Genomic DNA, 17697 nt, shown 5'->3' with positions numbered 1-17697 from the left:
ATTTGCACCAAGCTTTTTATTCTTAACCTTTTCATAGGGAGCTGATTCCTCAGAATTGTCAAGGGAATTTTTGGAAAGTTTTGAAAAAAGATGGTTTTTATTTTTAACTTTTCCAAAAAATCACTGCCATTTTCTTTCAGAATATTTCATTACTAAGAGATACTTAAGAAGTAATAATATATTGACCCTACATTTAAACTTTGAAGTAATAAGACAGTAAATTTGATTATTTTTAAATTTATTTTGGGGGGGTTGTCTAGAGTCGATTATTTCATAGGTTTGCATGGCAAATATATTGGGCACTCTTACCTGGTGTCCACAGTTAGAAAGTAAGAACTTGGGATTAGCTAATGTTTGGTATGGGAGGAATAGAGCCAGGAACTGAGAGCCTTTTTCATCTGGCTGGGTCCTGGCACATTGTAGAAGTTGCAGGTAGGAATTTGTTAAGAATAATATCAGGCCCTTGTTTGGCTCTGGATTTGGGATGATTGAGTGCACTTGTGTATAAACCCCCCACTTGAATATTCATTGAAATTTTTAAAAAGTATGCAGTGTACATTATTCCCCCAGGGATATTCTGATTATTTCGACTACTTGATTGGATAACTAATAATTAAATGATTAAAGAGTATTGGGACCAGTAAGACTGAATGAAGAGGGATCTACTAGAATTGTTTCTACTGTAATTCTTAAATGTTGCTTAAGGGCCAACAGGCACTGTGCCTGGTGCTGAGGCACAAAGGTGGTCAGACAGACTGTCCCCTCAGGATGATCATAGCAGGGGGTCGGGGGAGTATTAGAGGCTGGGGGCAGAAAGGTGGTAGGGGGAGGGGAGTCCATCTCTAGCGTGCCTTGGGGGCCAGATCTCTAGTTCTCTACAACTCCCTAGAGCTGGGGCCTACCGGCCAGTTTTTTGTCCCCCTTTCACCACTCCCAAATGACTCAAATCTGTTTTGGAGTGGCAGCTAGTTGTGCAGTGGTGCATAGAGTTTGATGAGACATGAGCTGATACAAGCTAATTCCAAAAATATTCTCAGAACCAGAGTTTATCTTTGGTCTGACTTCGGAAGATTTGGATGCCATGGAGAGTTTTACAGTCTCAGGGGTAGCTGTTGTACAGCAGGAGTAGCTGTTGTACAGCAGGAAGTGTACAGGGTTTACAGCCGGGAAAGAAGTGGCTTCAAGGTCTGTTACCCATTAATGTGATTTTAGAAAGTGTTATTTAGAGTCTTGAGTTATTTCCTCCATCTGGAGACATCCCCGTCAGCTCTAGGATTTGAGACAACATATGCAAAATGCCTTATGTGTCATCAGGCTTTCTTCATTGAATGTGCTGCTTTTGATGTGCCAGGCAGCAGGGTCAGGAATTAAACAGTAGATGTTGTCTTGATGGGTTGCCTAACATCTTGTGTACAAATAAAACTTGCTAGTCTTCTGCCCTGGCTGGTGTAGCTCAGTTGATTGAGTGTGGGTCTGCACACCAGAAGGTCACTGCTTCGATTCCCAGTCTAGGGCCCATGCCTGGTTTGTGACAGGCCCTAGTAGGCGGCACACGAGACACAACCACACATTGATGTTTCTCTTTCTCTTTTTCTCCTTCCCTTCCCCTCTCTCTAAAAGTAAATAAAATCTTTAAAAACAAAACAACTTCTTAGTCTTCTAAGGGTATAAAATAACTGGACTGTTCCTTCCTTTTCAGATCTCTTCCCTCAGCTAGGAGCTCCCAGTTCTCTTCCACTCAGTGAACTTGGCAGCCCAGGCCAAAGTGAGCTCAACAACATAGACCTGGCAGTACTCTTCTCTGATGTTCCTGCTGATGGTAGTAGTGCAGCAGGGGCCTCGGACGAGGCACTGACCCCTGGAATCCTGACTATTGATGTGACTTCTGTGAGCTCCTCTCTTGGAGGGAACCTTCCTAATAATAGTTCCTTAGGGCTGATGGACCCACTGGTCTTGGTGGCCCACAATGACATTCCTCCAAGCCTGGACAGCCCTGTTGTTCTTGGGACAACAGCCACAGTTCTTCAGCAAAACAACTTCAATATGGATGATATACAAACTGTAAGTGCAGGAGGATTAGGCTGTCTGGTAGCTCTGCCTGTCAAGAACTTGAGTCAGGACCCACGGGCTTTGACCTCCAGCAGCAGTTTAGCAGTGGACACCACCACACTGACCTCTTCAAGCAACCTCCCAGGGGACACCAGTGTCCCAGAATTGCTGGCTTCAATCAAAGTGGAACCAGACTTACCTCCCGGCCCTGAAGCTGTCAGGCAGCAAGAACAAAGCAGAGAGGTGCCCTGGCCTGTGTTCTCCAGCCCTCCAGAAAAGCACAGTCCTGTGAGAGATACAGGGCTCAGTGCAGGGACTGGCAACTTTTATTTGGTATGAAATGCTATATTCAGTCACTGCCACATAGCCCACTTCTCTTACACTCAATTTTGAGAATGTTCTGGATTAATCATTTATGTACAGACATTTCTTACTCTTTGTGAAAGAATGGAGCCCTGGACTACCAGTTTGGAAATCTGAATTCTGATCCTGAGTTAGAACTAATTAGTTTTTACAACCTCGAGCAAATCACTTAACCTGTCTGAGCCTTAAAGTCTCATTTCTAAAATGAGGGGGATTGGCCAGATGGTTTCTGAAGTCCTTTTGAGTGCTGTGTGATTACTTGGTAATGTGTTTCTTTTCCTGAAAAAAAATTGGTAGTATTTCATAATGTTGAAAGGTCTGCCTTTGTGCTTTTCACATAATAACAAGTCCTTAGACTTACTAATAACCAGAGTAAGGGGGATCTTGTTATCAACTGTCTTTAGAGTATTAATGGAAACTTTACAATCATACAAAACAATTTTCTTAAAATAATTGGAATTAAGGGGGAAAATAGGAGTGGTTTGTGAACCTTTGTTTCTGTAGGGTTATGAATAGTTCTCCAGTTTTGAGGCTTGACAGTTAATATACTTTATATAGCTTTTACGTTTAATGTAATTTAAAAATAATTTAAAGATTCTTGGAGAAGTCTGATTTCTTTCCTCAGGTTCAGATGGAAATGATCAAACAGGTATTTTTCTTTGTGGCACAGGTTAAATTTGATAGTGATATTGATCAAAATATTAAATCTTACCACAACTTGTTAAAAAAGTTTAATTCTTTGAATTAGGATCAATTTTGAAGGATGTGATAATTCACCCACCATGGAGCCAGCTTTTACATCTTTTGAGAGCACCTCCATCTCTGTTTAGCCTTGTCTGGTGCCTTGTTTATTGTGGGGGCATATCTAACATGTGCTAATCTCTGCTTTGGTGGGTACAGCAATTGCCTGGTGTGCAGGTGCCTGGGCCTGGAGGAGACATGGCTAAGGCTCAGAGATTTGTGGGATGTCACTGCCTGAGTGCAGGGCCTCAGTGCCTTGGGAAACAGTAGTTCTCTGGTGCGATTGCATCATCAGAGGCCTAACTGTGGGTGGAGGCAGGAGGAGCCACCATGACCTTGGTCCTGACCCCTTGTTCATTTTTTTGCTAGCTGAGTGACGTGGGGCTGCCTCGATTTTCTGAGCACAGATGGTGTGTGGTGAATGGGTTACAGGTATGCCATGAGCTGTTTAGGGTTGTTCTTTCTATTTTTGTAGTGATAAGCATTAAAATGTTTTTCTTATAAAACATTCACAAACTCAGCTGAATTCCTATTTAAATACTGTACTACTGTCTGACTCCCTCAGTAAACTTCCTGAATTCATAACCAATTACTTTTTTGGTCTGTAAGACACTGAGCTGAGCACCTGCCACAGGAGTGGCCTCTGCAGTGGGTATATGGAATAGGACCTCTCCAGGTCTGCCATACAAGTATTAATGTGGCATGCTCTGGAAAATGCTGGGAATTGCTGCAGTAAATTAATCCGGAATCATTGAGGGAAGACTGCTTATTTGTTTCAGACAGCAAAGAAATATGTAATTCATTTTTAACAGTTTCTGTATAAAATATTTTAATGTTTTAGACTTTGGAGGAATGAATTTTGAATATCTGGGTAATAAAATTATATATATTGTTCCAACTCTGATTTTATTTAACTATCACTATAATTGTATATAATATTTGATTCTCTATAATATTTGAGCCTTTGCTGGAGATTCTCAAAGAGTATTATACTTCACTCTGTTCAGGAAGCAGAATTACTATGTTTCAGTAGTTCCTTGCTACCCTCCCTTTGCTGTTTCGGTCAAGTGACTGATACACTTTTCTTTGATCTCAGGAAAGTGGGGGCTCAGCAAGAACTGATTCCCGAGCCATTCAGCTAGTCAAGAAAAAAAAGCAGAAAGGAACTGGGAGCATGCAGGTGAGGCTGTGTGTGCTGCTGTGCTGGGGGAGTGAGGGTTCTGATAGTTAGCTTGGGGCTTAATTAGGGACAGGAGAAATACATAGGATGGATGTTTTCTATGTTCTTTGTATTACCTTATGTTCAGAATGCTCTTTCATCAACTCCTTAGTTTTTATGTGAATTTAAGGAAAAAAGTTACAAAATTCCTAGCATCAGTGTGGACATGTTTTATTTAACTAAACAAAAAGCTGAATGAAAGTTAGTGGTTACAAACTTCAGTGTTTGTTACCTGGTAGGCTGCAAGTTAAAGAGCAAAGCAGACCATGTGTCAAAAGTGCAGGTGGAAATCTGATGATTAACAGTGCAGGTGGAAATCTGATGGTAAACGGCTGCTGGCCCTTGAGCTTGGCTTTTGGGAAGACCCCGAGGACAGCTGCCACTGTCCTGAACCAGCCTCTAGGTGGCATGAGTCATTATGGGTACCTAGTTCAGAGTTATGTTGAAATCTAATTTTAAAATGTCAGCAACATTTTTGATTTTTTAAAAAACACTAAGTAGACACAACAAGACCTGCTACTTTGTGGCTTTATGCATCTATATATTCATCCATCCCGAAAACAGAATAGTGAGGCACAGTATTTGAAGGAAACTATGGTAAATTCTTTTGTAAAGGTAACAGTGAATTTTTTTTTATTTTATTTAGTTTTAGAGGGGAAGGGAAGGAGAGAAGGAGAGAAGTATCAATGTATGGTTGCCGCTCATGGGTCTCCTGCTGGGAACTGGCCTACAACCCACGCATGTGCCCTGACTGGGAATTAAACCGTTGACCCTTTGGTTCTCAGGCTGTCAACTCAATCCACTGAGTCATACAAGCCAGGGCCCATAAATGGTTTTTATAACTGCTTGAATCAGCTTCCCAATAACACTTATTTATGACTATGGGTTGACATGTTTCTTAAGTTTCTTTTACATTGGTAGGCTTCTCCTTCCATCTCTCTTCTGTGTATTTGTTGGAGAATCTGGCCAGTGTGGATTTTGCTGATTGTGTCACTGTGGTATAGTTTAACAGGTTCCTGTCTTCTGTTTCCTATAAATTAGTAGTTACATCTGTAGCCTTGGTTTGATGGAAGTTTGATTCTTGGGGGAGAGGGGTTAGCAAAACTCTTGCCAGGTGGTAGGGCGCTATTCCAGGGGTCCCTGACATCTTTGTTAGCAGCTGTTGATGACCAGTAGTGACTGGAATGATTAGGGATTGCAGAAAGATAATAGTCTATCTTCCTTTTAAAATAATGAGCTAGTTTCTTAGCACCTTCCAGTAGTGGTCGAAATGTTTTTATGTACTTGTTGATAAACATTTCACAGATTTTTATGGGAAGAAATCTGGAACCTGCCAAGTATTCAAGCTTCATGTGTTGAAGGCAGGAGAATTTTCCTGTAAGTGCCAGCCACATACCATCCTTGAAAAGCCCTTTTGAAGTAGTATAACCAGCTGAGAGAGAGAGAGTAATGAAACTACAGGCGCAGAGTCCCTTTTCCAAAACCCTTGGAGCTAACTGTGTTTCCACCCCACCCCAGCCATTAAATGCTTCTCTTGTTGGCAGTATTCCATATGTATTGTCACTTATTTGTGTCCTCCATTTGTGGTGTCCTTCACCCAGCCTCCCCTCATATTAGCATCTCCCACAATCACAGTGTATTTACCTAACTCATGATCACGGCTACTGTTCTATTACATGGACTGCAGGCTTTTTTTGGATTTGACCAGTTTCCTACCTAGTGTCTTTTCTGTTCCTGCATTGCATTTTGTTGTCATCATACCTTAACCTTCTCCAGGCTGTGTCTGTTCCTCAATACTTCCTTGCCTTTCATGATGCCTATGAAGAGTGCTGGTTCCCTAGTTTGGAATGTCCCTCCATTTGGATCTGTCTGATACTTTCTCTTGGTTTGACTGAAGTTATGGACCTTTTGAAGCCAAAGTGAGGTGTCCTCATTGCATTGTAACAAGGTACATATAATCAACATGTAACAGATAATATTAACCTTGATCAGGGTTAAGGTATTATCTGCCAAGTTTTCCCATTGTGAAGTTACTATGTTTTCCTGTAATTAATAAATACTTATTTTGAGATAGGTACTTTGAGGTGGTGTGTAGATCTCGAGGGTCTGTAAGATCACCCTCATTTTCTCTGCCTGTTTGATGATCTCCAAGGCCAAAGGTTCACTAATTTTCTAGAAAGGCTCAGAACTCACGATTATGGTTTATTGCAGTGAAACAAATAATAAAATCAGCCAAGGGAAGAGGGACATATGGCAGGGTGCAGGACAGTTCCTAGAGTGAAGATTCCAGTTGACCTGTCCCTGGAGTTGTGGACAGTGCTAACTTCTCCCACTGTGTGACAACACACAGGGTATTGCCAGCCAGGGGAGTTCACCTGAGTCTTGCTTTCCAGCTATTGAGCAGGGCCCCAAGGCCTCCACCATAAGTCACATTGTTAGACTACTTGGAGTGGTGCAGGGCCCACAGGTAAACAAACACACCTACCAGACAGGACATTTCAAGGACCTTGAGATTCATTCCCAGGAGCCTGGAGTGAAGGCCATACCTCACCTTCGGCAAGGTTAATCCATTTCCACACACTGTGCAGATACCTTGTTTCTCTTTCAGCCTCTCACTAATTCAACACTTAAGGGTAGATTTGCCTGTGATATTATTACTGTTGTGTTCTAAAGGTGATTTTCTGTCTCCTTCATTTCTTGTACATTTTATTAATTAGAATTTTCCTATAAAGAAGAGTTGTCCCTTCTCTCCCATTTATTTATCTATTTATTTATCTATCTATCTGTCTGTTTATTTATTTATTCGGTTACATCAGTATGGATGCAAAGGTATTTATTTTATCCTTTAGGTTATTATAATTAATATTGTATTTTTTTAACTTTTTTATTGTTGTTTAAGTACAGTTGTCTCCATTTTCCCCCACTCCTCCCCCCACCTCTACTTAATATTGTATTAACCATTATTATTAGTATTTATTTTGATGCTCAAATTGTTCAGCTTTGGCCACTGGTAGCAATTTTGGTTGGATTCCTGTGTCCTTTCAACATGCCCCCATCCTGGTGTTTTAGGGAGACACGTCCTACTTTTTGGTTCCGCCAGACTTATATTATCCCTACCTTAGTTCTGGAGTCTGTCACTCTCCAAGGATCCTTGTTCCTTTTATTGGAGAGTGATACCAAACTGAGGTCTAGGCTGTAGGTATGCTCGTTGATGCCTGCTACCAGGGTATCATTGCGTCTAAGCTCTCTTGGCAGACGCTGCTAGGAGGTATATTTATGTCTTATATTGGGTTGGCCAAAATGTTCGTTTAGTTTTTTCTGTACGATGGCTCTAGTAGTACTTAGTTGTCTTTAACTTAATTCAAAACTATTTTGTTACCTTGTATTGGGACAGCTCTCCTATCAGCATGCATTTAAAATTATCAAAATTGTTCCATTTTTGTGCAGTCCTTTTGATTGAAGATGGAAGAATATGCAGAACGTTTTTTACATATTACGCTTTATTATTTCAAGAAAGGTAAAAACACAACTGAAATACAAAAAAAAAGATCTGTGCAATATATGGAGAAGGTGCTGTGACTGATAAAATGTGTAAAAAGTGGTGTGCGAAGTTTCTTGTCACTACTGACATTTTGGCCAAGTACTTCTTTGCTGTGGGGGTGTCTTATGCATTGGAAGATGTTTAGCAGTACCTCTGTCTTCTACCTACTGGAAGCCAATAGCGGGAAATAACCAACATATTCCAAATTAATAAAGTTATTTGGTGAAAATGAAAAATATGTCCAAGTCACTGGACATATTTGTCAAAAAATATTTTTGTCCAATCCAGTATTATATTACATATATCAGTAAAATATATTGACCTGTACTAGCTATGCTTTAACAAAATATTTCACATTTTAGAATGGAAATATGGTACATATGTTCTGTATTTGTTAACATGCCTAGTTATTGCATTGGCATTTTTTGGTGAAATATATTCATGTAAATGGGATCTACTAAGATTATAAATAGCTTCATGGGTGTTCCTGCTAACTTATTTTTGGCACCAAATTTAAGGGGGGAAATGTAGATTTTGGAACTTCCTGGATTTTGGGATTGTGGTATAATAAGTCCAGGGACAGTGAGGTTGCAGGTTAACAGGACTGTTAGTGGAATTAAGTAATTTGAACATAGTCTGGACTTCATATTGTCAGTGTAGTGAAGTCCAAAGTGCATGTGCTGATTCTTAGAAAATGTGCAATCTGAATGATTTGAAAAATAAGGTATAGGGTGTAATATCTAAGATCCTTCCCATTGGGTTGCTCTTCACTGTACAAAATAAAAGTGTGCCATTTCTTTATCTTCACTATTGAGGTCCCCCCTCAAAATAAACCAAGAATATTTTCTCAACATAAAAAGTAAAGAGAAACTTTTATTCTTGAAGCTGATAGTTAGTAAAATGAGCTTTAAAAATGTATAACCAATTTTAGAACTATAAACATCTGTTTTCTGCACTCTAACAGTAGGGGGAAGGAAAGAAAACAGTGCTTACTGGAAGAGACAGTAAACAGCAAAACACACGTTAGGGGAGTCATATAGTCATATAGTAAAAATGTAAACAAGTGTGAGTCCCCTGACTTTTAAATTTTTTTTTGACTGAGTCAAAGAGCAGAATCCCAACTTTGTGTTGTCTAGAAGAGGCACATTTTGGGTGTAAATATATAGGAATGTTAAAATCAAGATAATAAAACAGAAGAAAAGCCAAACTCACAAAGCAGAGGCTTATACTATTAGTATTACTTTTTAAAAAATTCCTCACCTGATGTGCTTATTGATTTTAGAGAGAGGTGAAGAAGGGTGGGAGAAAGAGAGGACGAGAAACATTGTTTGGTTGCCTCTTGTACATTCCATGACTGGGACTGAACCTGAAACATAGGTGTGTGCCATGATGGTAATTGAACCCATGATCATGAACTGCTGGTGGCCTTTGGTTTGTGGGACAGTGTTCCAGCCAACTGAGCCACACCAGCCAGGGCAATACTACTAGAATTAAAAGTATACAATTTAAAGATGATGACTTGGGGCAGAGAAGATTTACCTTGTTTTTGGTTGCTCTCCACATATGATCAGCAGCAGAACTATAAAAGACTTCTGGCCATTTATGTGGATATTTATATGAAGACTTACATTATCAAACATTAGAAAGTGAAACTGAATGGAAATCTAGGATTGGATAAATAAAAACCAATATCTGAGGTGGTTAATTAACTAATTTACAGATGAAGCAGAAAAAGATATAAAAGATGTTTATAATGGGAATAATAAAGTTGATTCAATAGGTCCTATTCCATGAACATGGAATATTTATAGAAATTAAATTGAACAAATTAGGCTATCAGAAAAAGCATTACAAAATTGTTAGGCAAAAATCCCCAACCTGACAGTGTATGTATTTGACCATAATGTGATAAAATTGAAAGTAAAAATTGGAAAACAAAAGAAAACCTATCAAGTTATTGGGTAAAAGAAGCAATAAAAGCTAATTACAAATGCTTACAGAAGAAATGGATAGCCAGTTGGTTTTATGTTTGAACTCTTGAGCAAGCGTTTTCTCTGTGCTTCAGTTTTCTCCTTTGTAAAATAGTAATAGCAGCTATATTGGATTCTTATGGGGAATAAGTGAGATAATACAGGTAAAGTGCTTATAAGCACTCCAAATCTCAGCTACTTACTGTTGTTAAGGATGAAAGGTAAAGAATATGGCTAAAGCCAGACAGAAGTTTATGTAGTGCTTGCCTTCCTATTAAGTAAGAGAGAGGAAGTTAAGTGGAATAAACTTATTTCAGGTGGAAGAACAAATCTAAGAAGAATCAGAAATCTGAATTTTGATGCTTAAGTGTGACAACCTATTCAGTGTGGGCCAAAAAATCTTTATGTGGATATAGCCCCTAGCTTGTCAGTTTCTACCTCTGAGCAATATCACCAAGAGGAAAAAAAGTGTAAGTGAATTTCAAAAATTCAGAATAAATAAGTATCATTAAAACTCTATGATAATAAATTAGAGTGCTTGCAACAAAATGCACACTTTGTAGGAAAACAAATTATCATTATTCAAAAATAACAACTGGGTGAAGTTAGTATTTCAGAGTCTCATGCTTGCCTGTTACACAGTTTCTCCAACAAATTATCATTATTCAAAAATAACAACTGTGGGTAAAGTTAGTATTTCAAATCTCATGCTTTCCTGTTACACAGTTTCTCCTTTTCCATATGTGTAGTAGCCACTGTTCTAGTGTGTTTGTGGAAAATAGGAAATTCCCCGTGATCTGGGTACAAAGCCTGACAAGGATACCCCATGAAAGGAGAGCTATACATTGATGTTTATGACAGTTGATGGAAATGTTCTCAAAACACATAGGATCTAGCAGTAAATTTAATATTCTGACTAGTGGGGTTTAGATCCATAGCTTGAGGATATTTCAGTGTTTTCACTCTATTTATCAAAATAGGTTGGTGAAGAACTTTATTATTTTTCTCTGGATTCTGTATTTATTTAAAAAATTGATACCCATTACTGATGGAAATAGAATGTAATAAGAATTCTGAATCCCAAACCAAGAGCCAATATAATACTTAATGGTGAGTTAGCAGACACTCTACGTGCATGCAAGAATTATATTTGTTACCATTATCACCCTTGGTATTTAATTTTGTTCTGGAGTTTCTTGCCATTAAAATAAAGTAAGAAAGAGAAATAAAAACTATAAGGAGTAGACATACAATAATTTGGATATTATTTGATTGTTTATTAGAAAACTCAAAAGAATCAGCCCTGGATGGTGTGGCGCAGTGGATTGAGTGCTGGCCTGTGAACCAAAGGGTTACTGGTTCGATTCCCAGTCAGGACACTTGCCTGGGTTGCGGGCTGGGTCCCTGGTGATGTGCATGAGAGGCAATTACACATTGATGTTTCTCTTCCTCTTTCTCTCTCCCTTCCCCTCTTTCTAAAAATAAATAAATAAAATCATTTTTTAAAAGAAAATTCAAAAGAATCAACTGAAAAATTAGAACTTTAAGGATATTTAAGTGGCCAGTTTTAAAATAAAGGTATAACCATCTGCAGTGTCCTGTGTGGCGCCAGGAGCTAATTAGGAAATACAGTGGGTAAAATACCTCATTCACAATGGCAACAAAAATTACAAAGTATCAAGGAGGAAATTTCACAAGTGAGCAGGGCCTGAGTGGAGGAGACATAAAACCTGACGGAAAAGGAGACAAGGCAACTCCTTCCTTCTGGTACATGTCCCTGCTGGGGGCCTGAGACAACACAGATACCACTCTGATGGGGGAGGGGGGGTGCGGTGAGGTTGGAGCATTTGATAAGCAAGAAAAAACTGTAAACCAGATGGTAAATGTGAATAAAAATAGAGAATAAAATGTGATGGATTCTACTTTTAAAATGGTAGACGCCTCAAAGAAGGTGACATGGAGGAGGTGAGGAAGGGAGCCCCCCGGACAGATCTGCCTGAAGAACTAATGAGCCCCTTCAGCTCGAGGCTGCTGTCAGCAGAAAGGCCTTTGTTGGTAGAGCCAGGCAGTCTAGGGGAGAGGTTTTGGGACGTGGTCAGAGCTGGGGGGAGGCAGGCTGTTTAGGGTCTCAAGGTCATTGTCAGAACTTTGGCTTTCACTCAGATGGGAAAACAGGTATAATTACAAAAGTGACATGATATTTTTTAAGGGATTATTCTGGTTGCTCTTCTGAAAAATAAAGGTGTTGAGCAATGAGAGAAGGTAGAGGTTTTTTTGTAACTCTCCAGCAAGAAATGAGGGTAGCTGGTATCAGATTTGTCGCTCATCAGTGGCTAGAGTTGCTGACAGTTGTGGGTTTTGTGAGAGAAATCATTGCAGACATGCTAACTCTTCCCATGGTATTTTAATACAGTTCCATTTGAAATTCCTGACCGATTTTAGAGCAATTGTGTAAGAAGCTATGGGTAAGGACTTACAAGGAAACATGGGAAAACTAGCATATAGGGTTTGCACTGTGCTTGTTAGGGCATCTCACAAGCTACATTTAAAACTGGTTGTGCTGGTGACCTATAGGCAGACAGGTCACCAGAGCTACATGCACTGAGATACAGGCCTAAGACCACAAACCTCTGTGTGTATAAAGGTGGCTCTTTCAGTTATTTACAAATGAGTGATGACCTTTTGGGAAAAAGATATATAAAAATTCCCTACAAGATAAAGAATAAAGATGAGAGATTTAAGGGTTTTTTTAAAAAAAACATGGAAAGCTGAAATAATAGCCAACACTTTGTTCACTCTTCTGTGTGCTTTATGTGTGTTACCTCATATTGGATCTCTAAATATAACCTTCTAAGGCAGGGGTGTCAAACTCATTTTTACCTGGGGCCATATCAGCTTTGTGGTTGCCTTTAGGACTATGTAAATATAACTACTCCTTAACTAGGCAAGGAGCTTGGCACTGCTGCCGGTAAGAAACAAGGTGCCAGACTGGATAAAACAAGGTGGAGGGCCAGATTAGGCCTGTGGACCTTGTGTTTGCCACACTTGTGTTCTAAGGTAAGACTGTTAGTACTGGACCTTTCTGCAACTAGGCCATCAAGGCCCCTCTCCCCAGCTCACTCACTGCTCAGAGGGTACATATGTCCATAGGGAGACAGAGGCGTGGGCCTTGAAGACAATTAACATCGAAAGGTTTTTAAATAAGTAGGAACTATGAAATGATAAGAAAGATGACCACCCCTCTAAAAAACTGATACGGTGTATGAGCCAACAGAAGGCTGCTAACAAATGAGCAAGTATCTTAGCCATAAGCCAACAGAGTGTGCTTGGACCTCAGAGGTGAGGAAGGAAACCCAGAGCTTGCATAGGTGTGCAGGGGGCAAATTCTCATTCTTCGCAGGAGGCAAATTCTCATGCTTTGCTGGTGAGAGCCTTACTGGAAATTTCTCACTGGGGATGACATTTCTGGGGTGGGGGTCACTTGATAATGTTTTGAAGAGCCAGAGAATATGCATAATATTCAATCTTGCAATAACATTTTTGGAATTTATCTCAAGGAAGTGTTTGGGTAAATGTACCATACATGTGCCAGCTGCAGCTCTGTGCGGAAGTACGCGTTATTGAATATTTATAGCTCAAATGTGCAGTTAAGGGGCACACTTTGTGTATATTTTTGCTAAGTCCATGTTTGTAGGAAAAACTGGGTATGTTGATAGACATGTTGATGTATGTATTTGTGTAGAAACAAAAATGGTAGAATTAATGTTAGTACAAGGATAATGGTTTTTTGACTTAAGTTTATAGATTTTTAAATCATTATTTTTTTCACTTAAAATACAGTAATTATGTAATTTAAAAACGAGTATTAATACTACACCCCCTCCCATTTACATACTGAGAACTAGAGCAGCTGTGCCTTATGAGTGGAGCACACAGTGGAAGTTTCTTAAGTTGGACCTGCAGCACTTGTGAGGGCTCCTCATGTGTCTCACCAATAACCTGAGATATGTAGTCTAGAATCAGTTTCCCTTCCTAGAAGGGAGTAGGGGTTGAAAGCAGTAGGAAGCAGGCAAGGGTCAGGGGCAGCTCTGTGGCTCCTTGACTTTAGTCCAGGTCAGCTTGTCCAACCCTGGGAGATAGGCCTGTGGGCAGAGGGCAAGGTGAGACTACTGCACTTGGTGCTGCTGGTCAGTCCCCAGAGCTGGAGTGTCGGAGTGAACAATTGGGCTGAAATAAGCCCTGAAATTAGGTTAGTGATCTACTTTTTAAAATACATATATGGAATTTTTTTACATTAAAACACAAATCTTTGTGCATGTGAGTTACAAAGTTGCTCCCTGTTGCTGCTATGATGGGAGCAGAAGGACCACACTGAGGAGGACAGGAGAATTGCCCAGGTGTTGCTGTCAGTTAACTAGGGAGTTACAACAAGCCGTTGTGACTTTTTTCCAAAAGAGAATTCTAGTAACCTTCACATGGACATTGAATGTAAAGGCCAGTGTGGCTTATGAATGTGAGTGGTGTCATGAAGCGATACCCCCCCCCCCCACCCCACCAAGGGGTATGGATGAGGAATCTTGACTACAGATCCAGAAACACCGCCCTAGCAGTGTGGAAAATGTGTCATCATCACTCAGGGCTTTTCACGCTCTGTAGACCCTATTTAGGCACCTTGGGGCAGATGTAGCCTGTGATTGGGGAAGGAAAGTGAATTTGGACTATTGGTGACTTGGGTGGGGGGGGGGCTCTGTTCTGAACTCTTCTTTAGATGAGGGATGTGTTGGCTTCACCTGGCCATGGTAGTTCTTTGTGCTGACCTTCACTTTCCTGGGCTTAGAGCCCTTCAGGCTAGGTAAGCACAGCTGTCTGCTTTGGAAAGCTTCTCAGAGAGTGAGCCTTTTGCAGTAGACTCATGGGCAAGACCATATTCCTCTCTGGTCATTGATCTCTCAAATGCAAGGATTATGTCTGTTCTTGGACTCCAGCTGTGGTTTTAAAGGCTGGCATAGCTGGAGATCCCCCATAGCGTGGTAAAAGAATTTGGTGACAGTAACCTTCCTATTGTTTTGGTGGAAGATTGTGACTCTGTGAACAGGCTGTAAGTTGAGGTGTCCAGTTAAAAGCTCTCTTTAACAGGTCTCTACCTCTTATACAGAGGAGGTCTCTGTTTAACCAAAAAATATAATCAGCTTCGCTACACATTGAAGAGCTATGCTGTCCATGTGGTCCATGGTGACAGTGCCAAGTGGTGGTGTCTACGGATTCAGAGCACTAATTCTGGAGTCAGGAATGGGGACAGGTCTGCTCCTCTGGATGCAGTGGCCTTGGGCAAGTGTCCAGCCTCTGGCTGCAGCATCCTTCTCTGTGAAAGAGGGGCAGTGTGGGAGCTGCCCTTTAGGTGGTTGTGAGAGTCACATGCAAAGATTCTTACAAAACATTCAATCGAAGGCTAATGAGAGCCCCAGTGATAGGTTTAATTAAATGTATGTTTTGCTTATCACGTCTCCTGTACGTTCATTTAATGTTTTTGTTGGAGCAGAATAAGGAAGACAGTGGCAGGGCTTTGTGTGTTTGTGCTTTTAGGTCCTGTCCTTGAGAGCTGACCTGACAAAATTAGGTACTGTGACCTTAGGCAGAATTCCTGCTCCATGTAGGCTTGCACTCCTGGCTCCCTAAAGCCTGACCCACCATCCTCTGCCTGATGTGTACTCTAGTGGTCCTGAGCTGCTGACAATGCTCGGACACACGAGGTCCTACAGCCTGTCCTGGTTTCTCTGTCACTCTGGGAGCTCCTGTTAATCCTTTCTATGTGCCATTTGACTTTCCCCTCCTTGAAGACTGCTCCTCAGACTCAGCCAGGGTTGGCTGGCGAGAACATTGATAGGAGACTAGGCAGAGGGAAGAGGGGGAATCAGTTCCTCGTTTGTGCTCTGCTTTGTTAGGAATTTTATGATAATGCTCATGTCTCCTGTGGTTTCAGTTCTTGCTGGGTTGCCCCTGATGTCATTCTGGATCCCATACACTGTCCCTCTTTCTGGACTCGTGTGCTGTTGCCTTCCTGGTGTGCCCATCTGCTATTTGCTTGTGCCTTAGTGCACTGTCACTGATGTACTGCATTGTGTGCGTGAAGTCCCTCTGAGTGCAATAAGCTAGAGTGTTCCTGTGGTCCTGATGGGACCCTGACAGCTCCCCTAACTAAACACAGTTTGTCAAGGGCAATTGTCTGCATTATGGCACTACAGTATCCCCCAAACCTTGCTCGGGTCTCTTGGCAGTAACCCCCTCACGATTCCCAGGGTACCCTGTATTCCTTCATCATTGTATTTTGATTGTGGGTTTTTCTGTATGACCCTGAAAAACATACATATCTGCATTTAGAACACACCAGCCATTGGAAGCTCCATGGTAAGGCTCATCATTATTAGCACAGTATACAGTGGAGTACACATTCAGCCAGTATTTATGGAAAGAACATAAACAGGTTGCTGGTAACTGGGCACGTTACAATAAAAGCCATTCAGTTAGCCAACTTCAGTGCTAAACCTAACAGGTATGACCACTAATTAAATGGTACCCAGTATTGTTCAGAGTTCCTTCCATCTGTTAGCACCTGAAGTCCTTATAGTACCAATACCCCGTTTTCTGGATGAGGAACTTAAGGCACATAGAGATTAACTTGATGGCACCTACATAGCTAGTGGCTGACCAGTCCAGGAGTCAAACCCTCAGCTACATAAACACACGGGAACTATCACTGTCAAGTGAAGTGGACCTGGAACTCCCAAGTAAATAAACTAGCACTTGGACTCTGGGTCATTAGGGCTTGTCCAAAGTTCTGGGTGGGTGGGGTTAGACTGTTACAGAAAAATGAAGTGACCAGACACCGAGGGTTCAGGAGCACGATCATTATTACGTGCACAGGCCCAGAGGAGAGTGATCTCCAAATTCTGAGCCCCGAGCAGTGGTAGGGGTCTTTCTTTAATACTCCTGTCTTTCTTCTTAGGCTACGTGGCAAAAGCAGATTACAGAAGCAAATGCAGAAGTTAGGTCTATTTCCTTATTTGGGGATATCTGAGGCGGTTGTATCTCCCTGCGGCTATCTGGCAGAAGCAAGTTACAGAAGCAGATTCGGAAGTTAGATTACCCTGTGGCATTCTTAGGCTAGTGGGAGGGTTTTTTTTCCCTATCAAGACAGCTCTCACCATGATCTGCCACATCAGAAGACCGGAGGAGAACCACATTCTCTTTCCTGAACCAAAAAAAAAAGCAGCCAAAAAAGTAGTTTCTCATCACTGCTGTGTTTTTTTTTTAATCACAAACCTTAATCAACTCTGAACCAAAAACATTTCCCTAATAATGGAGAGCAAGTCAGACTAACAGTGTCAGTGGGGAGAAGTGTTTATATTACAGTCTGGAGAAGAGGCAACCAAACCAACAATGCAGTGATTGGGCACTTTTATAGGAGGTTTAGAGAAAAATAGGGAATCAAATAGAAAGGAAATAGTGATTATTAATGACAGTGATCAGGTTTAGAAAATCTAAGGGAATAGACTCTAAGTAGAAATAAAGATAAATAGGCAGCTAATTGTATAATGAATATTTATGTATATCACATTAGTAGCTTTTATTAGAAAAACTAATAAAAACTAAATCTTCAGATGGCAATAAAAATAATGAAGCATCTTGAGATCACCAGTGACAAATGTATACTGGGCCCGGATGAGGTCCTGCTTAAGGCTTACCATGTACTTAGTTCTTATTAATTTACATCTTTGTTCAGTTTCTTTCAAATCCCAAAGGAACTTAAAAGGAAA

The 17697-nt window shown here is 40.7% G+C and overlaps 1 protein-coding gene across 3 annotated transcripts in view; it reads left to right on the top strand.

The window, feature by feature from the left end:
• Nucleotides 1-17697, top strand: part of ZXDC (ZXD family zinc finger C) — a 59905-nt gene that overhangs the window by 11249 nt on the left and 30959 nt on the right. Inside the window, exons 6-9 of one of the 3 annotated variants that reach the window (XM_037034036.1) lie at nt 1700-2382; nt 3523-3585; nt 4250-4333; nt 7820-7846. In XM_037034036.1, coding sequence (XP_036889931.1) covers nt 1700-2382; nt 3523-3585; nt 4250-4333; nt 7820-7828 — 839 coding nt within the window. In that variant the 3' untranslated portion in view covers nt 7829-7846. Of the gene's footprint in view, nt 1-1699; nt 2389-3522; nt 3586-4249; nt 4334-7819; nt 7847-17697 lie in introns of those variants that run through there. The other 2 variants (XR_005064750.1, XM_037034037.1) reach the window with 2 other exon arrangements.

This window comes from Sturnira hondurensis, unplaced genomic scaffold (genome assembly GCF_014824575.4).
Source record: "Sturnira hondurensis isolate 20B ecotype Veracruz unplaced genomic scaffold, ASM1482457v3 Scaffold0021971, whole genome shotgun sequence".
In the NCBI taxonomy this organism is placed as follows: domain Eukaryota; kingdom Metazoa; phylum Chordata; class Mammalia; order Chiroptera; family Phyllostomidae; genus Sturnira; species Sturnira hondurensis.
This window is presented reverse-complemented; position numbering and strand designations above follow the sequence as displayed.